The sequence below is a fragment of the Zalophus californianus genome, chromosome 4 (genome assembly GCF_009762305.2).
Source record: "Zalophus californianus isolate mZalCal1 chromosome 4, mZalCal1.pri.v2, whole genome shotgun sequence".
NCBI classification, from domain to species: Eukaryota; Metazoa; Chordata; class Mammalia; order Carnivora; family Otariidae; genus Zalophus; species Zalophus californianus.
In genome coordinates, this window is record NC_045598.1 from 6,467,235 (window position 1) to 6,494,959 (window position 27,725).

The window sequence follows — 27,725 nt, forward strand, 5'->3', positions numbered from 1 at the left end:
GTTCCATGGGCAGTAGAGAAGAATGTGTATTCCGTTGCTTTGGGATGGAATGTTCTGAATATGTCTGTGAAGTCCATTTGGTCCAGTGTGTCATTTAAAGTCTTTATTTCCTTGTTAATCTTTTGCTTAGATGATCTGTCCATTTCAGTCAGGGGGGTGTTAAAGTCCCCCGCTATTATTGTATTGTTGTCAATGTGTTTCTTTGCTTTTGTTATTAATTGCCTTATAAAAGTGGCTGCTCCCATGTTCGGGGCATAGATATTTACAATTGTTAGATCTTCTTGTTGGATAGACCCTTTAAGTAGGATATAGTGTCCTTTCTCATCTCTTATTACAGTCTTTGTTTTAAAATCTAGATTGTCTGATATAAGGATTGCCACCCCAGCTTTCTTTTGGTGTCCATTAGCATGGTAAATGGTTTTCCACCCCCTCACTTTCAATCTGGGGGTGTCTTTGGGTCTAAAATGAGTCTCTTGCAGACAGCATATTGATGGGTCTTGTTTTTTAATCCAGTCTGATAGCCTGTGTCTTTTGATTGGGGCATTTAGCCCATTCACATTCAGGGTAACTATTGAAAGGTATGAATTTAGTGCCATTGTATTGCCTGTAAGGTGACTGTTACTGTATGTTGTCTGTGTTCCTTTCTGATCTTTGCTGCTTTTAGGCTCTCTCTTTGCTTAGAGGACCCCTTTCAATATTTCTTGGAGGGCTGGTTTCGTGTTTGCAAATTCCTTTAGTTTTTGTTTGTTCTGGAAGCTTTTTATCTCTCCTTCTATTTTCAATGACAGCCTAGCTGGATATAGTATTCTTGGCTGCATATTTTTCTCGTTTAGTGCTCTGAAGATATCTTGCCAGTCCTTTCTGGCCTGCCAGGTCTCTGTGGATAGGTCTGTTGCCAATCTAATATTTTTACCATTGTAGGTTACATATCTCTTCTCCCAAGCTGCTTTCAGGATTTTCTCTTTGTCTCTGAGACTCGTAAGTTTTACTATTAGATGTTGGGGTGTTGACCTGTTTTTATTGATTTTGAGAGGGGTTCTCTGTGCCTCCTGGATTTTGATGCCTGTTTCCTTCCTCACATTAGGGAAGTTCTCTGCTATTATTTGCTCCAATATACCTTCTTCCCCCCTCTCTCTTTCTTCTTCTTCTGGGATCCCAATTATTCTAATGTTGTTTCATCTTATTGTATCGCTTATCTCTCGAATTCTGCCCTCGTGATCCTGTAGTTGTTTCTCCCTCTTTTTCTCAGCCTCTTTATTTTCCATCATTTGGTCTTCTATATCGCTGATTCTCTCTTCTGCCTCATTTATCCTAGCAGTTAGTGCCCCCATTTTTGATTGCACCTCATCAATAGCCTTTTTGATTTCGACTTGGTTAGATTTTAGTTCTTTTATTTCTCCAGAAAGCGTTTCTCTAATAACTTCCACGCTTTTTTCAAGCCCAGCTAGTATCTTTAAAGTCATGATTCTGAACTCTAGGTCCGACATCCTACTAATGTCCGTATTGAGTAGGTCCCTGGCTGACGGTACTACCTCTTGTTCTTTTTGCTGAGGTGATTTTTTTCGTCTTGTCATTTTGTCCAGAGGAGAATAGATGAATGAGAGAACAAAATGCTAACAGGTTTACAACGTCCCCAGCAAATATACTGTATACAAATCAGAAAAGACCTGAAACCAGGGGAAAAGAAAGGGAAAGAAAGAAAAAAGAAAGAGAAAAAAAAAAAACAGAACAATACAAAAAAAGCAGAATGTGATCAAATATGATCAGGCTAGTGCATAGATCAGTGCCACACACTAGATTTTGGGCGTATTTTGGTCTGTTAGAAAAAAGTGCCTCCTAAAATTTTAAAGGAAGAAAGACGTATATGTACAAAATAAGGGTTGACACAATGAAGGGATAGAAGATGACTGTAAAGATGAAAATTATAAAAGATTTTATAAAAGGACTTGATAAGATAAGAAGTTGTTTGAAAAAAGAAAGAAGATTTAAAAAAAAAAAGAAAAAAGGGAGAGAATGTGATCAGGCAGGAGACTAGAACAGAGCCATACACTAGTGATTTAGGGTATATTTTTATCTGTTAGAAGAAACTGTATCTCAAAATTTTAAAGAGAGAACAACTTATATATATATGCCAAAAATAAGGGTAACTACTATGAAGGGATAAAATATGACTCTAAAAATGAAAAATAAAAAATGTTTTTTTTTTTTTTAAAAGAGATTGATAAGATGTTGGTTGAAAAAGGGAAAAAGAAAAAAAAACAGTTAACAAAAATTAACTTTGAGGAACTAATGAATCATGGTAAAAAAAAAAGCCATGAATTCTATGTGCAGTATTCCCCTAGCGCTGGAGTTCTCCCGTTCTCCTTGATCGGTAAACTTGGTCTTGGCTTGCTGGCTGTTCGTGCTGATCTTCTGGGGGAGGGGCCTGTTGCCGTGGTTCCCAAATGTCTTTGCCGGAGGCTGAATTGCCCCGCCCTTGTCGGTCCGGGCTAAGCAAGCTCCTCGGGTTTGATCTCAGGAGCTTTTGTTCCCTGCAAGCTCTCGGTACAGCCTTGGAGGACCAGGGTGAAAATGGTGGCCTCCCAATCTCCACCCAGGGGAGCTGAGAACTCGGGGCCCTGCTCCTCAGTGCGCCCCCAGAGAAAAGCAGTCACTCCCGTGTCCCCGGTCTCCGGCCGCACTCCGTGCTCACCCGGCCTGCGACCGAGCGTTTCTCTCTCTGGCACCCGACCCTGTGTGGAGTCTCCAAACCCAGCAGATCCCTGCGGTGCGCTCCCGCGCCGCTCCTCCCGGGGGAGGAAGGGGAGTCTCCCCGGATCTGCCGCTTGTTGGGTCCCTGCTGGAGGCGCAGTGGCCCGACTGGGCCGCGGATCACAGTTTATGGCCACCCCGAGCTGAGAGCCCGCGCCTCGGCTCCGTCTCTGCAGCCGGCTTCCCCGCTCCGATCCCTGGGAGCTCTGCCGCACTCAGGCTCCCCCGGTCTTTCTGTGACCCCGAGGGTCCTGAGACCACACTGTCCCGGGAGGGTTCCCCCCCCCGCTTAGCCACTGCAGCGACGTCCCTCAGCGGAGCCGACTTCTAAAAGGTCCGATTTTGGGCTCCGCGGCTCTAGCACTTGCCAGAAGCGGCCACGGAGGCCCCTCCCCCGCCGTCTATCCTCCCGAATATCGCCTCGGATTCACTTCTCCGCACGTCCTACCTTCCAGTAAGTGGTCGCTTCTCTGTTCAGAGAGTTGTTGCTACTCTCCTCTTCGATCTCCTGTTGAGTTCGTAGGTGTTCAGAACGGTTTGATCCCTATTCAGCTGAATTCCTGAGACCAGACGAAATCCAGGTCTCCTGCTCCTCCGCCATCTTGCTCCGCCTCTGCAGGGAATGTTCTTGTGTTAGGAGTCAGATGCCTTTCCCCAGGCAGTGAGAATGGGGTTAGATTCTCAGGAGGACCACAGGGAAGAGGGAGCCCAGAGTCTGGAAGCTCCTGACAGGTAGGCTGAAGGGAAGGTCTGAGGCTGTGAGCATGCGGACATGGAGGGTGAGGCCACAAAGGACTGTAGCCGGGGGTCAGGGGACCAAAGACAACTGAGCCTCGGGTGGCCGGTGAGCCTGGAGGCTAAAGCAGATGAGTCAAAGGTTTGGTGGTGAACTGAGGTGTCCCCAGGGGGTTCTGGTTGGCATGAGCTCCTTCTTTGCAGAGGCTCATCTCCTGGTTGAGCATCTCTGGGAACCCGGCCTGGCTGTGGCCCAGGTTGGCACTTGGTAAATGTGTGTTGAATGAATGAGTGTGAACTGGAACGGCCGTCAAGAGAAAGGTAAACTGAGCTAAGCCTTCAAGTGAGGGTGGGGTTTGTATGGGAACAAAGGAAAAAGCAGAGAGAATGTCACAGACATCACAAATTGAGGACATCCGTTCATTCAACAAGTATTTCCTGAGCACCTGCTATGTGCCAGGCCCTGGAAGACTAGTGGGGTGTGCAGGTGCTCCCTGCGCCCAAGGGAATGTCCCGTGATGTAGGGGAACACACAGGTGATGCCAAGGTGAGGTGGCGCAAGGACCGTACTCTGTGGGGAGGCTGAGGGGGCTGGCCTGGGACCGTTGAGAGCTTGCGGCCAAGAGCCCCACGTGCAGATGAGTGCACCTGCCGGTCCCACCTCCCCGGCACTGAAAGGAGCCACACCGAATTTCTGAGCACCTGCTTGGGCCTCAGGGCTTCTGTGGCAAGAGAGAGGGCTTCCACACGCCTTACCTAATTGAGAACAACGGAACAGGAGCGCCCACCGTGTGTTTACTCTCTGCCCTCCACAAGTATCAGCCCGCTCACTTCACGACACGCCTCTGAGTGAAGGTATTACCCTTTCCACGCCACAGATGCGGGATCAGAGCACCCGTCACAAGGATGCTGGGCCTCTCGGGGATCAAGCAGTGCCCCAAGTCAGACCATCAGCAGGGGCTGGAGGTGGGTCCCGGGCTCTATGCTACCGGACAGAATCCTTCTGGAAGCCACCAGCGAGCTTACCGAAGCGAGCTGGCAGACCACCATCTCCGCTCCCCACAGCCAGGGCTAGGCTGGCTGTGAGGACAGCCTCCCGGAATGGGGGAGGCATGCGGGGTGACCCGGGGACAAAGAGCCGGCAGAGGCTTTCGAGCCACGTTTCCACGGACAACTGTGAGCGAGGGCAGGAGAAGAGGGGCCGCCCCGGACACAGAGCCACAGAGCCGGCAGGGTGCAGGCGGTGAGGGAGAAAGGGCTGCTGGGGACGCCACCAAGTGTTCCAAAACAGACCCAGCAATTCTCTCTGTGGGTCACGCGCAGTTTTATCTGCTGCTTTTCACTCGCCCCAAGTCCCCAAATGTTCTAGATTAGATTCATTTTAAAATAAGGAAGTCAGGTCTTTAAAAAGGAAACTTGAATCAAACTAGGCATGTAGCCGGCATGTTCCTCACCAGCTCCATCAGTCACTGTGCACCCCGCCGGTCCCTCCACCGCCCCCGCCCCCGGTTCCCGAAAATACAGCGTTCCTATGAAAACTTTCATAAGCTGAAATGGTGTGAAGCAGGGGAGCTATTACTATTCATTTCAATGGGAAGAATGTCGAGGGTTCCCAGACCCCCCAAAATAACCTCTCTTTGGCTTTTCTGATACCTTAGGACACATCTTGCTTATGGATGCACAAAATCAATAGAGCTAAAGCACAGATGTTCACGGACACGGTTCGAAGCTCCAGCAGCGAGACCCTGAGCTGCTAGACTATTTCGCGGGGGAGGAGCTCGGCAGGGCCGCTGGCCGCTGGGGAGTGGGGGGTGCTGCCTCTAGAAGGGCCTGCTGCAAATCAAACGCTTTTTCATAAAAGTGAGAATCCTCTTTGGATTTCTTTCTTTACCTGTTAGCGAAAACAGGTACTAATGCGGGTCTTTGGTTAAAGGGAAGTGGCATAACGGAAACTTTCGAAAAGCGGGGCACCTGTATTTCTTGTTTGGGGGGCCCATTATGTTTTAATCTTACTCGGACACCGCAGCTGGACCTTGAGCAGCACGGGTTTGAACTGAGCGGGTCCACACACACACACACACGAAATTTTTTCGACAAATACGGTCCAGTGGTGTAAATATATTCTCTTCCTTATGATTTTCTAAATGACATTTTCTTTCCTTTTGCTGACTTTAGCATAAGAATACAGCATATAATACATACCACATACAAAATAGGTATTAATCGACTGTTCTTGTTATTGATAAGGCTTCTGGTCAATGGCAGGCTGTTGAGTTTTGAGAGAGTCAAAAGTTACACTTGAATTTTTTTAAAGATTTTATTTATTTATTATTTATTTATTTAAGATTTTATTTGTTTATTTGACAGAGAGAGACACAGCGAGAGAGGGAACACAAGCAGGCGGAGTGGGAGAGGGAGAAGCAGGCTTCCTGCTGAGCAGGGAGCCCGATGCGGGGCTCGATCCCAGGACCCTGAGATCATGACCTGAGCCGAAGGCAGACGCTTAACGACTGAGCCACCCAGGTGCCCCTATATTTGAATTTTTGACTGCATCGGGGGTCGAGGTCCTTCTAACCCCACGTTGTTCGAGGGCCAACTATAATCCCAATGACTTTCCAGCTTCTCATACTAGTTTCGTTTCCCACTTCGTTCCCATCTGGTCCCCAAGATGGTTTTAATATCGCAGATGGGTACAAAGCTTGACATATGGTAGGATTTTGAGAGGAGAGCTTGGCCTCACTTTATAACCTGGGCGGGTGTTTTACCTGCAGGTCTCTGAATCAGACCAAGCGCATTTGCTAGAACATCACGTCCTTCCTCTCGTGCTCTGTCTGAACCTTCTCATGTGCCTGAGCATCATGTTCCACTCTCATCTCAGATCCCAACATGAGCTCGTTCTGCCATTCATGCTGGCCGCCGCTCTGTCCTCTTGTATTTCTTCCATGGAACGACTTCAGACCTGTCTTCTCCTGAGCCTACCCCCGTTCATCCTGGCTGCCACTTTCTAGCACAGTTGGTGCCTGAACATTTACCTATTGAAATACCTATTTTAGGGGCGCCTGGGTGGCTCAGTCAGTTAAGCATCTGCCTTCAGCTCGGTTCATGATCCTGGGGTCCTGGGATCGAGCCCCGCATCGGGCTCCTTGCTCTGCGGGGAGCCTGCTTCTCCCTTTGCCTCTGCCCCTGCTCATGTGCTTTCTCTCTCTCACAAATAAATAAAATCTTAAAAAAAAAAAGAAATACTTATTTTACTGGAAACGTTTCCTGTTTTGCCTTCACGTTATGAAGCATCACATTTACCCACTTGTTTGCCTGTATGTGTGTAGGTGAGTGAAGCTCCCCCGCAACTTCACTTCAGGATGGGGCATCACAGATGACTCGCATATGAGGGATGTGGGGGCCACCTGGTCTAGAGGTGCTACAGGGCCCCCCCCACCCTGCTGCATGCTCCCCACTGAGCCAACCAGCAGGAGGGGCCGCCTCCCCGGCTGCAGGATGCCAGCCTGCAGGGGAAGGGTGGATGGTCAGGAGCCTCCATGGCGCCGGCACCTGGAATTCTTGGGCCTCTGAGTGGCTTCCGGCTCCACTCCCTCCACCAGCCCCCCGTTACGTGATCTCTCTAAGCCCTACGGCCCTTAGTGGATCATGGCTGCTTATTTTGACAGCAGTGTGATGTTCGTGCGGTCAGACTCGTCACCACTCCCCTCCCTTGTTCCTGTGATCCACAGACCCCAGATCTCCACTCCCCGACCCCCAAAGCCTCATGTAGGAACACATAGGGAGGCACCAAGTTGGTCAGGAGGCAGAGGGAGGGGCAGAAACGTGCGCAGGAGCTTTTACTGCAGTTTCTAGGGGAAGGTAGGCTGAGCGTTTCTAGAAATGCTCTTTCTAGAAATTGGCTAATTGCGGGAGGTGGGGGCTACCCCTCCAGGGTCAGTAAGGCCCCAAGAGGTCAAAGCATCAAATATGGAAACCAGAACACGTCCCCTCCCTTGGGAGCTGTGACGGTCGTCTGATTGGCTGGACTCCCCTTACCCAAATGGTCATAAAACCTGTATTAAAAAAATAGCTCCCCCGCATTTCCTGATGCTTCCATTCATAGTCTGGCTGTCAGAGTCTGGCCTCCCATCGTGCAGGCCCCACTCAACCCACACATACCTCCTTTCCACTTCCTGGACAGGCACGTTCCTTCTTGAATATTCCAAGCTTGAGCTCTGCTCTTTCCAGCTAACTTCCCCTACATCTTTCCATTTCCCATAACACTTCCGGTTCTACTCCAGGCCTGCCATCAGCATCAACAACAGTGCCCCACTGAGGGCCGACCCGGTGCCAGGCCCCGTGGGGTCACTTGCAATCCTCCCAACAGCCCTCAGACTGGGATTATTGCTGCCCTTCAACGAGGGCCCGACAGCAGCAAAATGGCAACCCTGGTTTGTACAAAAAGTTAGAGAAAGGGGGGGGGGCGGAACAAGATGGCGGAGGAGGAGGAGACCTAGATTTCGTCTGGTCTCAGGAATTCAGCTGAATAGGGATCAAACCATTCTGAACACCTACGAACTCAACAGGAGATCAAAGAGGAGAGTAGCAACAACTCTCTGAACAGAGAAGCGACCACTTACTGGAAGGTAGGACGTACAGGAAAAGTGAATCCAAGGCGATATTCAGGAGCATAGACGGCAGGGGAGGGGCCTCCGCCAGCCGCTTCTGGCAAGTGATAGAGCCGCGGAGCACAAAATCGGAACTTTTAGAAGTCGGCTCCGCTGAGGGACGTCGCTCCAGTGGCTAAGCGGGGGGTGGAAACCTCCCGGGACAGTGTGGTCTCAGGACCCTCGGGGTCACGGAAAGACCGAGGGTGCCTGAGTGCGCCAGAGCTCCCAGGGATCGGAGCAGGGAAGCCGGCTGCAGAGACGGAGCTGAGGCGCGGGCTCTCAGCTCGGGGTGGCCATAAACTGTGATCCGCGGTACACTTGGGCCACTTCTCCTCCAGCAGGGACCCAACAAGCGGCAGAGCCGGGGAGACTCCCCTTCCTCCCCCGGGGAGGAGCGGCGCGGGAGCGCACCGCAGGGATCTGCTGGGTTTGGAGACTCCACACGGGGTCGGGTGCCAGAGATAGCAACGCTCGGTCACAGGCCGGGTGAGCGCGGAGTGCGGCCGGAGACCGGGGACACGGGAGTGACTGCTTTTCTCTGGGGGCGCACTGAGGAGCGGGGCCCCGAGTTCTCAGCTCCTCCGGGCGGAGATTGGGAGGCCACCATTTTCGCCCTGGTCCTCCAAAGCTGTACCGAGAGCTTGCAGGGAACAAAAGCTCCTGAGAGCAAACCCGAGCCGCTTGCTTAGCCCGGACGACAAGGCGGGGCAGATCTGTCTCCGGCAAAGACATTTGGGAACCACGGCAACAGGCCCCTCCCCCAGAAGATCAGCACGAACAGCCAGCAAGCCAAGACCAAGTTTACCGATCAAGGAGAACGGGAGAACTCCAGCGCTAGGGAAATACTGCACATAGAATTCATGGTTTTTTTACCATGATTTGTTATTTTTCAAAGTTAAATTTTTTAACTGTTTTTTGGGCTTTTTTTTTTTTTGAATTTTTCTTTTTCCCTTTTTCAACCAACATCTTATCAATCCCTTTTTTAAAAAAAACATTTTTTACTTTTCATTTTTAGAGTCATATTTTTATCCCTTCATAGTAGTTACCCTTATTTTTGGCATATATATATATGTTCTTCTCTCTTTAAAATTTTGATATACAGTTTCTTCAAACAGATCAAAATATACCCTAAATCACTAGTGTATGGCTTTGTTCTAGTCTCCTGCCTGATCACAGTCTCTCCCATTTTTTTTCGTTTTTTTTAATCTTCTTCTTTCTTCTTCAAACAACTTCTTATCAATTCCGTTTATAAAAGCTTTTATAAGTTTCATCTTTACAGTCATCTTCCATCCCTTCATTGTATCAACCCTTATTTTGTACATATATAAGTCTTTCTTCCTTTAAAATTTTAGGAGGCACTTTCTTCTAACAGACCAAAATACACCCAAAATCTAGTGTGTGGCACTGATCTATGCACTAGCCTGATCATATTTGATCATATACTGGTTTTTTTGTTTTGTTTTCTTATGTTTTTGTTTGTTTTTATCTTTTTCTTTTTCTTTTTTTCTCTTTCTTTTTTCTTTCTTTCCCTTTCTTTTCCCCTGGTTTCAGGTCTTTTCTGATTTGTATAGAGTATATTTGCTGGGGATGTTGTTAACCTGTTAGCATTTTGTTCTCTCATTTATCTGTTCTCCTCTGGACAAAATGACAAGACGAAAAAAATCACCTCAGCAAAAAGAACAAGAGGTAGTACCGTCTGCCAGGGACCTACTCAATACTGACATTAGTACGATGTCGGACCTAGAGTTCAGAATCATGACTTTAAAGATACTAGCTGGGCTTGAAAAAAGCGTGGAAGTTATTAGAGAAACCCTTTCTGGAGAAATAGAAGAACTAAAATCTAACCAAGTCAAAATCAAAAAGGCTATTAATGAGGTGCAATCAAAAATGGGGGCACTAACTGCTAGGATAAATGAGGCAGAAGAGAGAATCAGCGATATAGAAGACCAAATGATGGAAAATAAAGAGGCTGAGAAAAAGAGAGAGAAACAACTACAGGATCACGAGGGCAGAATTCGAGAGATAAGTGATTCGATAAGACGAAACAACATTAGAATAATTGGGATCCCAGAAGAAGAAGAAAGAGAGAGAGGGGAAGAAGGTATATTGGAGCAAATAATAGCAGAGAACTTCCCTAATGTGGGGAAGGAAACAGGCATCAAAATCCAGGAGGCACAGAGAACCCCTCTCAAAATCAATAAAAACAGGTCAACACCCCGACATCTAATAGTAAAACTTACGAGTCTCAGAGACAAAGAGAAAATCCTGAAAGCAGCTCGGGAGAAGAGATATGTAACCTACAATGGTAGAAACATTAGACTGGCAACAGACCTATCCACAGAGACCTGGCAGGCCAGAAAGGACTGGCATGATATCTTTAGAGCACTAAGCGAGAAAAATATGCAGCCAAGAATACTATATCCAGCAAGGCTGTCAGTGAAGATAGAAGGAGAGGTAAACAGCTTCCAGGACAAACAAAAACTAAAGGAATTTGCAAACACAAAACCAGCCCTGAAAGAAATATTGAAAGGGGTCCTCTAAGCAAAGAGAGAGCCTAAAAGCAGCATAGATCAGAAAGGAACACAGACAATATAGAGTCACAGTCACCTTACAAGCAATACAATGGCACTAAATTCCTATCTTTCAATAGTTACCCTGAATGTGAATGGGCTAAATGCCCCAATCAAAAGACACAGGCTATCAGACTGGATTAAAAAACAAGACCCATCAATATGCTGTCTGCAAGAGACTCATTTTAGACCCAAAGACACCCCCAGATTGAAAGTGAGGGGGTGGAAAACCATTTACCATGCTAATGGACACCAAAAGAAAGCTGGGGTGGCAATCCTTATATCAGACAAACTAGATTTTAAAACAAAGACTGTAATAAGAGATGAGGAAGGACACTATATCCTACTTAAAGGGTCTATCCAACAAGAAGATCTAACAATTGTAAATATCTATGCCCCGAACATGGGAGCAGCCAATTATATAAGGCAATTAATAACAAAGGCAAAGAAACACATTGACAACAATACAATAATAGCGGGGGACTTTAACACCCCCCTGACTGAAATGGACAGATCATCTAAGCAAAAGATCAACAAGGAAATAAAGACTTTAAATGACACACTGGACCAAATGGACTTCACAGACATATTCAGAACATTCCATCCCAAAGCAACGGAATACACATTCTTCTCTACTGCCCATGGAACATTCTCCAGAATTGATCACATCCTAGGTCACAGAGCAGGTCTCAACTGATACCAAAAGATTGGGATTATTCCCTGCATATTTTCAGACCACAGTGCTTTGAAACTAGAACTCAATCACAAGAGGAAAGTCGGAAAGAACTCAAATACATGGAGGCTAAAGAGCATCCTACTAAAGAATGAATGGGTCAACCGGGAAATTAAAGAAGAATTAAAACAATTCATGGAAACCAATGAAAATGAAAACACAACTGTTCAAAATCTTTGGGATACAGCAAAGGCAGTCCTGAGAGGAAAGTATATAGCAATACAAGCCTTTCTCAAGAAACAAGAAAGGTCTCAAATACACAACCTAACCCTACACCTAAAGGAGCTGGAGAAAGAACAGCAAATAAAGCCTAAACCCAGCCGGAGAAGAGAAATCATAAAGATCAGAGCAGAAATCAATGAAATAGAAACCAAAAGAACAGTAGAACACATCCACGAAACTAGGAGCTGGTTCTTTGAAAGAATTAACAAGATTGATAAACCCCTGGCCAGACTGATCAAAAAGAAAAGAGAAATGACCCAAATCAACAAAATCATGAATGAAAGAGGAGAGATCACAACCAACACCAAAGAAATACAAACAATTATAAGAACATATCATGAGCAACTCTATGCCAGCAAATTAGATAACCTGGAAGAAATGGGTGCATTCCTAGAGATGTATCAACTACCAAAACTGAACCAGGAAGAAATAGAAAAGCTGAACAGACCTATAACCACTAAGGAAATTGAAGCAGTCATCAAAAATCTCCCAACAAACAAAAGCCCAGGGCCAGATGGCTTCCCAGGGGAATTCTATCAGACATTTAAAGAAGAATTAATACCTATTCTCCTGAAACTGTTCCAAAAAACAGAAATGGAAGGAAAACTTCCAAACTCATTTTATGAGGCCAGCATTACCTTGATCCCAAAACCAGACAAAGACCCCATCAAAAAGGAGAATTACAGACCAATATCCTTGATGAACATGGATGCAAAAATTCTCACCAAAATACTAGCCAATAGGATCCAACAGTACATTAAAAGGATTATTCACCATGACCAAGTGGGATTTATCCCTGGGCTGCAAGGATGGTTCAACATCCGCAAATCAATCAACGTGATACAATACATTAACAAAAGAAAGAACAAGAGTCATATGATCCTCTCAATAGATGCAGAAAAAGCATTTGACAAAGTACAGCATCCTTTCTTGATCAAAACTCTTCAGAGTATAGGGATAGAGGGTACATACCTCAATATCATAAAAGCCATCTATGAAAAACCTACAGCGAATATCATTCTCAATGGGGAAAAGCTGAGAGCTTTTCCCCTAAGGTCAGGAACGCGGCAGGGATGTCCACTCTCACCACTGCTATTCAACATAGTATTAGAAGTCCTAGCCACAGCAATCAGACAACAAAAAGAAATCAAAGGCATCCAAATCGGCAAAGAGGAAGTCAAACTCTCACTCTTTGCAGATGATATGATACTGTATGTGGAAAACCCAAAATACTCCACCCCAAAACTGCTAGAACTCATACAGGAATTCAGTCAAGTAGCAGGCTATAAAATCAATGCACAGAAATCAGTGGCATTCCTATACACCAACAACAAGACAGAAGAGAGACAAATCAAGGAGTCGATCCCATTCACAATTGCACCCAAAACCATAAGATACCTAGGAATAAATTTAACCAAAACGGAAAGGATCTGTACTCAGAAAACTATAAAAATACTCATGAAAGAAATTGAAGAAGACACAAAGAAATGGAAAAACGTTCCATGCTCATGGATTGGAAGAACAAACATTGTGAAGATGTCAATGCTACCTAGAGCAATCTACACATTCAATGCAATCCCCATCAAAATACCATCCACTTTTTTCAAAGAAATGGAACAAATAATCCTAAAATTTGTATGGAACCCGAAGAGACCCCGAATAGCCAGAGGAATATTGAAAAAGAAAAGCAAAGCTGGCGGCATCACAATTCCAGACTTCCGGCTCTATTACAAAGCTGTCGTCATCAAGACAGTGTGGTACTGGCACAAAAACAGACACATAGATCAATGGAACAGAATAGAGAGCCCAGAAATGGACCCTCAACTCTATGGTCAACTAATCTTTGACAAAGCAGGAAAGAACGTCCAGTGGAATAAAGACAGTCCCTTCAACAAAGGGTGTTGGGAAAATTGGACAGCCACATGCAGAAGAATGAAACTGGACCATTTCCTTACACCACACACAAAAATAGACTCCAAATGGTTGAAAGACCTAAACGTGAGACAGGAGTCTATCAAAATCTTAAAGGAGAACACAGGTAGCAACCTCTTCGACCTCAGCCGCAGCAACTTCTTCCTAGAAACATCGCCAAAGGCAAGGGAAGCAAGGGCAAAAATGAACTATTGGGATTTCATCAAGATAAAAAGCTTTTGCACAGCAAAAGAAACAGTCCACAAAACCAAAAGACAACCGACAGAATGGGAGAAGATATTTGCAAATGACATATCAGATAAAGGGCTAGTATCCAAAATCTATAAAGAACTTATCAAATTCAACACCCAAAGAACAAATAATCCAATCAAGAAATGGGCAGAAGACACGAACAGACATTTTTCCAAAGAAAACATCCAAATGGCCAACAGACACATGAAAAAGTGCTCAACATCGCTCGGCATCAGGGAAATCCAAATCAAAACCTCAATGAGATACCACCTCACACCCGTCAGAATGGCTAGAATTACCAAGTCAGGAAACGACAGATGTTGGCGGGGATGCGGAGAAAGGGGAACCCTCCTACACTGTTGGTGGGAATGCAAGCTGGTGCAACCCCTCTGGAAAACAGTATGGAGGCTCCTCAAACAGTTGAAAATAGAGCTACCATACGATCCAGCAATTGCACTACTGGGTATTTACCCCAAAGATACAAATGTAGGTATCCGAAGGGGTACGTGCACCCCGATGTTTATAGCAACGTCCACAATAGCCAAACTGTGGAAAGAGCCAAGATGTCCACCGACAGATGAATGGATAAAGAAGATGTGGTATATATATATATATATATACATACAATGGAATATTATGCAGCCATCAAAAGGAAGGAGATCTTGCCATTTGCAACGACATGGATGGAACTGGAGGGTGTTATGCTGAGTGAAATAAGTCAATCAGAGAAAGACATGTATCATATGACCTCACTGATAGGAGGAATTCTTAACCTCAGGAAACAAACTGAGTGTTGCTGGAGTGGTGGGGGGTGGGAGGGATGGGGTGGCTGGGTGATAGACATTGGGGAGGGTATGTGCTACGGCGAGTGCTGTGAATTGTGCAAGACTGTTGAATCACAGATCTGTACTCCTGAAACAAATAATGCAACATATGTGAAGAAAAAAAAAAGAAGATAGCAGGAGGGGAAGAATGAAGGGGGGTAAGTCGGAGGGGGAGACGAACCATGAGAGACGATGGACTCTGAAAAACAAACTGAGGGTTCTAGAGGCGAGGGGGTGGGGGTTTGGGTTAGCCTGGTGATGGGTATTAAAGAGGGCACATTCTGCGTGGAGCACTGGGTGTTATGCACAAACAATGAATCTTGGAACGCTACATCAAAAATTAATGATGTAATGTATGGTGATTAACATAACAATAAAAAAAGAAAAAAAAAGTTAGAGAAAGACGACCAATTTCGTGGTCAAGGCCCAGCACCTGGGGCTGTTCCTCCAGGGAGGTGAGGGTCCAGGGCAGTATGGTGGGCAGATGGAGGGTTCTGGTTATCTCCTAGAGGGGAGGGCTCCATGGGGAGGGTGGGCCCCGCCCAGAGGAGGGGGACACGAGGGAGTCAGCAGGAGGGGAGTGGACGGAAGGACTCCAGGAAGGGTGGGGGGGCCGGGCCTGGTCCCTCCCGTCGTCCCTCTCCCATCACCCTCCCGCCGCCTCCTTAAATCCCCTGGAAGTTGACTGGGGCTTAAACCGGCTCTGGAGGAAATATGAGAAAGTAATAAATAACTTCCTAAAATACCTTTAACCTCACAGCCAACTCAAGAAACAGCAACCGAAACAAGAGTAAAACACCTGCAGAGGTTCTAGAGAAAGGAACACTGGGGTCGCGGCCACCTGACCTTGTGAATGAGCGTTCCTCTGTTGATTTACTTTCTTAACACAGCATCTTCAGCCAGGCGTGAGCGGTTCACAGGTTACATACAGAACTCTGAGACAAGTTGTACTGCAACAATAAATAACTCCCACATCCATACACTGGGTAGCGCAGCCGCCGTGACCGCTCTACGAAGGAAGAAACTTGAATTTGAAGGAGAAGTGGCCTGGGCAAGGTCACAGGAGTCGTCCCAGAGTCCACATCCTTCAAGTGACCCCAGGACCAGTGCCACCACACCTCTCCGCGAACCCCCGGGGTTCCTGTGTGCCTGCTGGGCCCCTGCTCGGAGACCCGTGAGGGGAGGGGTGCTTCTGGGTCACTCCCCGAGATGACAGTCATCACCGTGTTGACCATGGCAATGCCCACTGTTACATACTGGGGGTGAGTGGCCTCCACGCCCGCGGACACGTAGATCATGTCTGCGTCGTGGCTCATCTAAAATAAGGGCGCAGGGGTCGTGAGGAGAGGCCCAAAGTCCCAGGCCCCTGGCTCCCCGACTTGACAACAGTCCTGAAAGCCTAGGGAACCTCTTGGACAGGAAGGAGGCGGTGGGGGCCGGGGGAGAGGTAAGAAGGGCTGTGACCTTCAGTCTGGAGGCCTGGGGTGGAGCCTGGCTCTGCCCAGCCCCCGGGGGGCCAGCGGAGGCCCCTCTGAGCCCCAGGATCTGCCTCTGTGAAATGGGAGCTGACTCAAAAAGTTGAAAATAGAGCTCCCCTACGACCCAGCAACTGCACTACTGGGTATTTACCCCGAAGACACAAATGTAGGGATCCGAAGGGGCACCTGCACCCCAGTGTTCATAGCAGCAATGTCCACAATAGCCAGATTATGGAAAGAGCTCAGATGTCCATCGACAGACGAATGGATAAAGAGGATGTGGTATATATATTCAATGGAATATTACTCAGCCACCAAAAAATGAAATCTTGCCATTTGTGAACACATGGATGGAACTAGAGGGTATTATGCTAAGCAAAATAAGTCACTCAGAGAAAGACAATTATCATATGATTTCAATGATATGTGCAATTTAAGAAACAAGGCAGAGGATCATAGGAGAAGGGAGGGAAAAATGAAACAAGACGAAACCAGAGAGGGAGACAAACCGTAAGAGACTTAATCATAGGAAATAGGGCGTCTGGGTGGCTCAGTTGGTTAAGCGACTGCCTTCGGCTCAGGTCATGGTCCCGGAGTCCCGGGATCGAGTCCCGCATCGGGCTCCGTGCTCGGCGGAGAGTCTGCTTCTCCCTCTGACCCTCTCCCCTCTCATGCTCTCTCTCTATCTCATTCTCTCTCTCAAATAAATAAATAAAAAATCTTTAAAAAAATCATAGGAAATAAACCGAGGGTTGCTGGAGGGGAAGGGGATGGGAGGGATGGGGTAACTGGGTGATACTCATGAAGGAGGGCACGTGATGGAATGAGCACTGGGTGTTATACAAGACTGATGAATCACGTGCCTGTACCTCTGAAACAAATAATGTATTATACGTTAACTAAAAAATAAAATTTAAATTTAAAAAAGAGGAAGAAATGGGAGCTGAATGAGACTTCTCCACGATTCCTCCGTCATTTTGCTCCTCTACCATCTCGGGCCCTCTCGGCAGACTTTGCTGCTCAGTTTGGGCCCCACTGACCCCAGGCTCAGCCTCTCCTAGCCCAGCCCCCAGAACGTGGCACACACCGCACTTCTGAAGGCCACACCTGGTGTTGTGGCTTTGGTGGCTCCTGCCGGGGCTGTCCGCCACTCCTAACATCACATGGTTTCGAAACGTCCACAAGTCCCTGAAGGCCTGACGCCACCTATTCCTGACACGTTCCTGGAACACCAACTGGGTTACCCAAACAGCCTGTGTTGTTTCTGGAAGCGACACTCTTCTCCCCTTTTTTCAGATTTCCTTCCTGCCACACCACAGGTAGCATTACAGCAAAAGAACCATGTTTGCGGTGAGGCCGCCGTCATCGGCCACCATCGGCCACATTGAGTGAGTCCAAGTTTCTGCAGCAAGAGAAAAGCAAGGCAGGCCCATGGGGAGCGGTAGATCTGGGAGACAGAACCTCCGGGCTTCCTCCCATTGGTGTTGGAACAGTACCCACGGGACAGAATTTCCAGCCACTCAGCACCAGAGCGCAGAACCCTATTGCTCAGGGGGGCGCAGGAAGACTTTGGCAGGCGTGATGAAATCAAATGGCTTTCAGCGGGACTGGAAGTTCTGAGGGAGAGCCTTGCACAGACGACAGGCCCGCAGCCCCTGCAGGCCTCACCCCTGCGGCTCGCCCCCCCCCCGCCCCCGCTGGGTACACCGGCTGCCCCTCACAGCCCAAGTACTGCCTTGATCCCAGAGAGTTGCAGAGGCCAAAACAGAAAGAGGTTGAGCGCAGTCAGGCCGCCCTGGGCCTTCTCGGCATGGTCCTCCACGTCACTGACCGCTGACTGCAGCTCACCGGCCTTAGGGAGGCGGGGGCGCTCCCCAGGAGCTTGGCCCACCTCTGGCCACAGCCCACTGTTTTCCTGGTGTGGTATGCTCCCTTGACCCCGAGTCCCCAACACTGTGATGGTGCCCCCCAGTCACAATCACACCCACGCGGGTCCAGCTCCCAGCTCCCAGCCCTCAACACCAACCAACCATGGGGCTGACTCTGACCTTGACCGTGTTCTCCACCGACCACGCGCGCCCCTGAGCTGCCGCGGATGCGCCAGCACCAAAGCCCCTCCATCCCGTCCCACCGGAGCCTGCCTCTCGGAGCGCCTCTCCCATCCTGGAAGCGGTCAGTCCTCCGCTTGGGCGCCGCCGAGGGCCGTCTGCAGGCATGGGGAGGCGGCAGGGGGCCAACAGAGCCGCCGGAATCTTCCCTACCGTGCCGAGCTGTTTCTTCATCACCCTTCTGAACGACCCCTGGAGGCACTGGGCACCCTCCCGTGGACCTCCCCATGTCCTGACTCCCTCTCTCAAAGTCACTGGCCCCCCATGTTCTGCCCCCCGCCATGAGAGCCAAGGGCAGCAGGGACGGAGTCCTTGCCAGGATGGGGCTGCCCGGGACCCAGCCACAAAGGGGCTCCACATTTAAAAGTGGAGAAAATCATTATAATATTTAAAAGATATGTTATTAATTCATTTTGCAGGAAGAGCAGCGTTTTTCTTCATAAGGGTATGATTTAAAAGTGTGAGCCCTAAAAGAAGGGAAGCTGCGTCTTCTTCCTAATGTTATCACTGGAAATGGCATACACTCTACCTCACGAGAGGCTGAGGTGGGGAGCTGCACGGGCCCAGCGCTGTGGCTGTGGGAGCCCCTTCTGGGAGGTCTGGGGTACAGGGCACTGGCAGGGAATCAGCGAAACCCCTGGAAGCCAGGACAGGGAGGAGACCAGGCTGAGCCAGTTAACCTCGCCGAGCAGGCGTTGTGTCTCCAGGAACAAAGATGAGCGGCCACCGCTGTGAGGGCAGGGAGGGCGGACAGCCGGCCAGGGGCTCTTGCCGGGGGCAGCCCCCTCCCAGATTCCCGCTGAAGTTCAACCACACTCGGCCGCTCTGGAATCCTTACTGTTAATGGCCTTTCACTGAGCACCTACTGGTTCTGAGTCTCTTCAAAGTCCTGTGGTGGTGAATCCACCCATAGAGGAATTTGTGTGGAATTTGGGTAATTTCAAAATGTTTATGAGCAAAACAAAACAAATCCCACTTTTTTTTTTTTAGACTTTATTTGGCAGCAAGAGAGACAGAGAGAGAGAGAGAGAAAAACACGAGCGGGGGAGGGGCAGAGGGAGAAGCAGGCTCCCCACTGAGCAGGGAGCCCTACGTGGGACTCCATCCCGGGACCCCGAGATCGTGACCTGAGCCAAAGGCAGATGCTTAACTGACTGAGCCCCCCAGGCGCCTCCCCACACTGTGTTCTTGTCGGCTTTTTGTCCCCCCACCCCACCACAGTGGCCTTGTTTCCTATTTCCTGAGGAAATAGAAGCAACCAGAAGAAAATGTCCAAGGGGCCCCTCCACCGCTGCTCGCTCCTGCACCCCCTGCCCGGCCCGGGTTGTTCCGCTAGCAGCCAAGCACCCTGCATCTTTCCTGTTTGGAAAACCCTCTTGCCTCCAGCACCCCCAATCTTCTCTACAGCAGAGCCCCTGAGCTGTGTGCCCAAGTCTCCCCCTTCCATTCCCGGGCACCGTCTGTCCCCATCACTCACCAAAGCTGCCCTCCTCACCCACGTCCCCCAAGCTGCTCATCACCCAACCAGAGGTCACCTCTCGGCCTCATCTGTGTCCTCCAGTAATCTGGCAGAGCCGAGCGCTTTGGCCACCCACTTCCCCTTCGACCTCGACGTGCCGCGGTACCTGTAGGCTTGCCCAACACGGCCTGCAGCCTGAAGATCTGTGCTAGGGAGAGTCCCAAGATGATAAGAAGATCCGTCATGGTTCCCAGAGTGCCCCTAAGGGTCTTGGGAGCCACCTCTCCCAGGTGCAAGGGAAGGCACTGTAGGAGATGCTTGGTTCCAGCAAGACAAAAATCAGAGGGGAAAAGCAGTCCCAGCCTCCTGTGACCCAGAGCCCAGGATGCAATTCAGTTCCATCTGCTAATCCCTGAGCTTCCCTGCAGCGTCAGCCTCCACTGCCAGGCAGCTCGCACAGCCCCCACCTCCCCTCCATGGAGATGGCACTGGGCCATGTGGATGGTGTGGTCTGCACTTATAAGGAAACCCTTGCAGGATCCTCAGAGCTGGGTGTCATGAGGATAACCCCTCTTTCCTAGCTGCAGAGCCGGGGCCACGTGTCACACACGAGGTCTGTGTCCCAGTGGCAGGACTTGAAGACAACTCTTTGCTTTGACTTATTTGCTGATTTTTCTAAAGCACAGATGACCTGTGTCATTTTTTTTCTGAATAGGAAAAAATCACTCCAATTGAGAAACCTCCCTCCCCTGCTGACTGAGGCTTCAAATTCAGTATTCCTTTTGCTTGAAGCCCTTCCTCCTCAGTGTGAACTGTACATCTGCCTCGGAAGATACCCTGTAAAACCTTATTGGTTATTTATGCTTCCAGGTAAAAATGTATTTTTAAAGATCCTTCCCTGATAGGAGGTTTGGTTACATCAGGGAAGGGGAGAGGGCTCGAGGTTTGCAGGGACCTGGGAGTGGAGACATGAGGATGCCCCTCAAAGGGAAAAGAGCCAGCAGAGCCCAGAAGACCCTTGTCTCCCCTGCTTCCAGCCTTGGCCAGTGGTGCAGAGTACGTAGGACTCAGACCCTTCCTCCCATTGCTGAACCTGAGCATGGCCTTGGGGCCGCAGCCGTTACTCCAGATGCCTGCACAGACTCCCAGCATCACTTGAGAAAAGCTGATTAGCTCAAAAACCTTGGCCACTCTGCTGACTCCCATAAGGACGGTGGGGATGATGGCGGAGGCATTGCTGAGCAGCGGGGCTCCCTTTCTGCGAAGACAGCGGGGCCAGTGGGCGGGGGACAGAGGTGCCCAAAGCTCCCTTGACACGAGGTTCTCTAGGCCAGCTGTTACAGAGGTGCTGGGAACATGCCCGACAGAGGCTGCCGGCCGGCAAGAACGAGAAAGCAAGGACCAGTGGGCAGAAGTCCCACGAAGGGAGCTTTGGGGTGAGCTGGGGTGGGGTGGGTATGGGAGCATGGTGACAGTGGGCGCTGACTGGAAACAGCAGGGAAGGAGAAAGAAATGGCTGCCTCGATAGATAGGGAGCTTCCCGTCCTTGGTGGGATTCAAGGGAGACTAGGCTAGAGGAAGGTCATCAGGAATGCCAAAGGGGGGACTCCCACAGCAGATGTGATACAGAGTTGGACTAGATGATCTGTAAGACCCCTTTCAAGGCTGGAAAGCCATGAGTCTGTGAAGGAGAGTGTCTGAAAACAGGGAACTGTGCTGGATGTACCCTGCCTGCCCCCAGGACCCACCGCTCCCTTCCAGACCACTCCATGCCCCACGCTGACTTGCAACAATAGCATCCTTGCCTACCCCACCCCCCCAACTTTGGCGCAGGTCTTGCCAAAGGGGTCAGGAAGGGAGAGGGAGCTGTGGGGTGGCTGTGGGCTCTGCACCACTCTTTGTGGTCTCCCCGCTCCCGGCCCACCTTTGAGAACCGCAGGACCCTGATGGACACAGGTGTGCTGAGTCAGTCAGCAGCAGGTGCCAGGAGCGGCTGTGTGTGGGGGGGGGGGTGGGTGTGGGTGTCTCCAAACAGAAACCCAGAAACCCCTCCTGACAGGTAGCCGTAGGAGTGCTGCAAAAACCACCTGCTAGGCAACGCTGAGAGCTCACCGGGTATGCACACTGGTTTTCTCAAACAGCTGGGGTGGCCACACCCCCGGAGAGAACCGCCACCAGATACACAAACCCTGAGAGCAGGTGGTCAGCCAGCCCTGGGGCCCAAAGAGAACAAACAGCCCACACATGCCTGCCCCACCTCCAGCCCTTCCCGAGGACCAGAAAGCCTTAGCTTAGCTCAGGGCTGTCCAGACCCCACGTGGACAAGGCTGGCTCCACCTCACCTCCTGGCCTTAGGGTCCTCGTCTGTAATATGAGGGCAATGATGAGACCATCACTGAGGTCGCAAGTTCGGGGACTGCGGGGTTCAGGCAAGGGAGTGGCGGCCAAGCCTGGGCTTCTAGAACAGCTCAGTCACTCTTGGTGAAGCCGAGAACAGCACAGTCCAAATTACAAGGAAGCCTGGGTTGTGGAATCCTTACAATATGCTTCGTGTTTTCTTCAAGTACACAACATACGGCAGATTGTTATTCAAGTACTTAGAGGAAGAGGTACTATAGTCCTGCTTTATAAAGAGTTAACTTTCAATTGGCAATGTTTTCTTTTATGTGTGAAAACGTTAGTTTTCTTCAGAGGGCTTTCCACTCCCTCCTACTAATTTCCACCCTTGGCACATCAAGTCCGAGTGTAATTGTGAACTTCAAAGAGTGGGATCTAGGTGTGCCTGGCTGGCTCAGTTGGTGGAGCCTGTGATCTTGATCTTGCATTTTTGTGGGTTTGAGCCCCACACTGGGTGTAGAGATCACTTAAAAATAAAATATTACAAAAACAAAGGGTGGAATCTGGCCAAAGGGAATACCACGGCGCCTGCCCTGAGATCTCGGCGCACGCCCTTCCTTCTGGGAGCCTTGACCTAGGCATCCTTCCTTATCTGCAGAGTCACGTCCTTGCAGCACCTGGGCTTAGGCATGAAGATTGCTGTGTTAACCAAGCAAAGTACAAAGAACTAGTCTTCATTCTCACACGAAGCACGAGACAGGGGCATGTGCAGTGACTCAGTCTGAACCTCAAACCTCAGAACAACAATGCTGCCAAGGCCGCGCAGGGAGGGTCTGTGGCTGTTGCAGCTTGGAGCCCCGGGTCACCTGGTTGGGAATTAAACCCAGTCAATAAGCACTTATTGAGCACCTGCTGGAAGCGCTGGGAAGGCATACACTAAGTGCCGTCAAGCACCCTGCTTTCCAAGGCTGTGCCACCTGCATGGGGTAGCTGATGGAGGGAATGCTGTTCGGTACAATGGACATGGGGAAGAAATCCCAAGAAATTCAGGGGCTTGCTTCTAGGACATGGAGTCTGTGGCCGAGTGGAGACTAGACTTTAGGCCTCTTGAGTTCCAAGATCACACCAACTCCCCACCGCATGCACAGTTGCCTAGAGAACAGCATGGTTTAAGTGAGGTCAACACATCTCCTCTTTACCTGCTGCACCTGTCAACCAGCAGGCCGACTATCAGCGACCCCAGCAAGCCACCGAGAGGAAACATGGACAGAGTGCAAGACCATCCTTGTCCATGAATGTTCTGTGTCTCTCCAAGTAGGTTTTATAATGAAACCTCATAATGACTTTAAGACCTGGAAAACATTGCTCCATCTGCAGCCAAGAACACTGGGCATCTCATGAGAGGTGATGATGTAATGTTCACAGCTGCCCCTTGTCATTGTACTGAAGGGTGTTTCTGCCAGTACCCCTAGGACACAACTGAGTCTCTGCTGTTACTTGAGAATAAAAAAGCGTACTGGAGTGTGGGGTGAGATGAGGAAACAGACTGCACAAAAAGTTGCTAAAAAGTTACTGTTAGGGACATCTGGGTGGCTCAGTCTGTTGAGCATCCGACTCTTGGTTTTGGCTCAGGCCATGATCTCAGGGTTGTGAGATCAAGCCCCACAATGGGCTCCACGCTCATTGGGGGAGTCGGCTTGAAATTCTTCCTCTCTCTCTCCTTCTACCCCCCCAACTCATGCGTTCTTGCTCTCTCTCAATAAAATCTTTTTTTTAAATAAAGTATTTTTTAAACATTTTTAAAGGTTTTATTTATTTGTCAGAGAGAGCATAAGCAGGGGGAGCAGCAGACAGAGGGAGAGGGAGAAGCAGGCTCCCCACTGAGCAGGCAGGCCCGACAGGGGGCTCCATCCCGGGACCCTGGGATCATGACCTGAACCGAAGGCAGAAGCTTAACCGGCTGAGCCACCCAGGCATCCCTAAAATCTTTTTTTTAAAGATTTTATTTATTTATTTGAGAGAGAGAGAGAGCATGAGAAGGGAGAGGGGCAGAGGGAGAAGCAAAAAGCAGGCTCCCCGCTGAGCCAGAATCCCAATGTGGGACTTGATCCCAGGACTCCAGGATCATGACCTGAGCCAAAGGCAACTGCCTAACCAACTGAGCCACCCAGGTGCCTCTCTCTCAATAAAATCTTAAAAAAAAAAAAAGAAATCATGCTTCAAAAAAAAAGAAAGAAAAGAAAGGAAGGAAGGAAGAAAGAAAGAAAAAGAAATATCGTTACTAATTGTGTGACTTTGGGCAAGTGATCCTACCTCTATAAGTCTTAGTTTCCTCGTCGGTTATAGAGACAATATATGTCTAATGGAGAATTCATGAGCATACAGTGTGATATGATGATGGTACATTCATGACCGAGAAAAGATCATTGTAGGTATATTAACACACGCCATGAGCAACTAGTACAGTGCCTCCTATAAAACAGTTGTGAAAAAACACAGCTATAAACGAATGACATCATAAAAGTATGGCAGAACTCATATACCCAAATGAACGGTAATAGACCGTGGGTCCTGTGCTAGCTCTTTCTGGGACTTTGTCCCTGCAGTTGTCCCCTCTGTGTCCTGCATCACTGCTCCTTCCTTTTTTTTTATTGCCTACTCCCTCTCAGTACCCAAACAAGACTCCTGCCTTATAAAACCTAACATGACTCCCTCACCTCCCTTCACTGAACTTCATCTTTTGTTCCCTTGTGCAATAAAACTCCTGCAAATAGCTGCCTGTCCTCCATCCCACCCACTGTCCCTTGAACCCACTCCAGTCAAGCCTTTGCCCACTGCACCTGCTCTTGTCAAGGTCATCCATGCCCTCCATGAGGTCAAAGCCATGGTCAGTTCTTGGTCCTCATCTTTTTTTTGTAAGATTTTATTTATTTGACAGAGAGAGACAACAGCGAGAGAGGGAACACAAGCAGGGGGAGTGGGAGAGGGAGAAGCAGGCTTCCCGCGGAGCAGGGAGCCCCATGCGGGGCTCGATCCCAGGACCTGGGATCATGACCTGAGCCGAAGGCAGACGCCTAACAACTGAGCCACCCAGGCGCCCCAGCCCTCTTCTTGACTCATCAGCAGAGGCTGTCCCTCCCTCCTGACTTGCATGTCTTACGAGGCCTTGGGGACACTCTGCCCTCGGGATCTTCCCCACCCAACAAGGACCCCTTCTCCTTTTCCTTTGCTTCCTCTCACCCCAGTCCCGATCCCTAGATGCTCCATGGTTCAGGGAGGAACCTGAACCTCCATAGTTCAGTCCTTGACCCCATTCTCTTTGCCATCTGCAAAGGGCAGTGGGACGAACGCTCAAAGCCACTGGCAGGGAACCCAGGTCTACTTCTTCCCCACCCCTCTGTCCCAATATGCCTGGAAAGGATGATACTCTGGGGAGAAACTACTCTAATCATCCCCTGGTCTCTAGAGGTGGGCATCCAGGGGAGTACAATAGGAAGAAAGATGGTGGCAGTCCCCCACCCACCCTGTGCCCACTGTGTTGGGCATGTTGACCTTGGCGATGTTGTAACTATACTGGAAGGCCAAGCCAAAGGCTGCGCTCAGAGTCACTAGCACCAGGGTGGGCTGGAGCCTCTGTGGGAGACAGGACTTTGGTCAGGGACTCTGGGGGCTTGCTCTTGGCTCCTGGAAATGGGGGTGTGGGGGAGAACAAAACTGGGTAGGGGCAGGGGCTGTAGGGAAGGTGGCATCTCTGATGTGCCCCAGCGTCCCATACTTCACTAGCTCTGGACTCAAGTCCCTGTCCTGTGTCTGAGCTGGGACGTTAGGGGAAGCTGCTTCCCCCCACTGCTCTCACGGGACTGGCCACCCCCCAGGCAGGGCAGGAGCAGTGCTGGCCTCTCCTTGCTAGAAGCATTTTTGGAGCCTTCCCCTTCCCCCACAGGTGTCCTCTTCCCACGGGACAGTGACAGTAGTCTCAGCGCTTACCCTCGCCTTGGTGGAGTGGACGGAGAAGTCCCTGTCTCTTTTCTCTCCATCCCCGTTCAGGTGAGAAACAGGTGCGTTCTGTGACACCTGGGTCCCGCCTGGCACTGAGAGCTTGTAGGACCAGCCGTTTCTCCCCGGGGGCCTGCGTGGCTTTATTACCCTTCCGGTCTCTGGACGCTGCTAAGGGAGCACATTTTCCTTGGACATGTTGGCTGATAAGACTCACACACAGCACGAGTTTTGTCTTTGCCTCTGCCAAGCCCCAAACCAGACGCTCCCCAGGTGCACCAAGGAGGGGGAAAAACACTCTGTACTATTGTCCCTGGAAATGAGGAGTCCTGGAAACCAAGTTGGGCCTGATTGCCTGGATGTGTTATGCTTCTCCTGTGTTATTTCCCCATCTGTGCTTCCTCATATGGATCTGGACTAATTGTCCATTTGGAGGAAAGAGCAAAGTAAATATTTTTTTAAAAATACAACCTATTTATATCTAATTATGCTTAGTAATATTAAATAAGCCATCAAAATAGTGAACAAAGGTTCATTTCAGAATTACTCTATTAGCTAAAAAAAGGGGGGGGTGCCTGGCTGGTTCAGTGGGGCACCTGGCTGTCTCAGTCGGTAGAACGTGCAACTCTTCATCTTGGGATTGTGAGTCCGAGCCCCACATTGGGTATAGAGATGACTTAAAAATAAAGTCTTTAAAAAAAAGAAAAGAGGAAGCGTGATTGAATAAATTATGACAAATCACCTGACTGGAAGGTCAGGCTGCCATTTCCAGGGACAATTATGAACACGTTGTGAACGTTATATGAAGTGACCCAAGCAGAGCCCAGCGGTGCGCACGGGTCCTGGTGCACTGAGGACGCACCCCAGGGAAGAGAGGGCCTGAGTCCTTACGTGCCCTTATGGTCTGCTCACGATAGTTTAGGTATTCTCTAAAGGGCTGTGTGTTCTCTGCTGCACGCCCTGTTGCTTCTGAAGCCTGGAGTCATTACCTGTTAGGAAAGGCACAATCTGGGGCCCCTGCTAGCTCGGCTGCCTAAGGATGGGCCCTGAGCCCCGGACACCTCCTTCCCAAGACCTCCAGAGCCCTAGTAGCCTGTGCTGGCTTATCACCCTGTGGGGGAACAGATTTCCATGTTTCAGGCTCCGCATGTGGTCCTGTTCTGCCTACAGCCCACGTGGCCACGGCCCTGAGGCATGCCCCAGCTTTCTGTATTTCTGAGCATGGGGGAGGAGGCGGGGGTCCTTCCATGGCAGCCACACTGTCCTGGACCACGGCTGTGGAGGAGATCCCCTGGCCACGGAGGGGAAGGGCTCCGGCACTCTCCACCTCCTCCCTTGCTGAAGGGAGCTGCTGTGCTGGGGCTCTGTTGTCATGACCTTGCATCATGCTGGTGTCTCCCTTGGGGGCACTTACCTGCCTTTTCCCATTGGCTGCACCACCTGGCCCCCCCCCCCCAGGGAACAATGAAATATTCACAGTTGTGCTTCTGCTAACAGTCTGATCAAGGCAGTCTGGGCTGTTTCCGTCATGCTTCTCAAAGTCTCCCAGCCTCTTCCCATTTCTATATTCCATGTCAGCTTCCTGTGGCTACTCGAACAATTCATCACAAACTTCGTGGCTTAAAATAAGACGGATGTATTACCTTACCTTACCGTTGTGGGGGGTCAGAAGTCTGAGCCGGGTCTCCATGGGGCTTACA

At 49.6% G+C, this 27,725-nt stretch overlaps 1 protein-coding gene across 1 annotated transcript; it reads right to left on the reverse strand.

The window, feature by feature from the left end:
• Nucleotides 1-3,608: 3,608 nt before the first annotated feature.
• Nucleotides 3,609-27,715, reverse strand: SLC2A7 (solute carrier family 2 member 7). The gene is given in 13 exon segments (XM_027602625.1): nt 3,609-3,784; nt 4,513-4,660; nt 15,766-15,963; nt 17,858-17,977; nt 18,196-18,331; nt 18,763-18,832; nt 19,859-19,997; nt 20,450-20,454; nt 20,817-20,950; nt 23,229-23,313; nt 23,316-23,394; nt 25,549-25,662; nt 27,674-27,715. Coding segments are annotated over 13 exon segments (1,446 nt in total).
• Between the last annotated feature and the right edge of the window lie 10 nt (nt 27,716-27,725).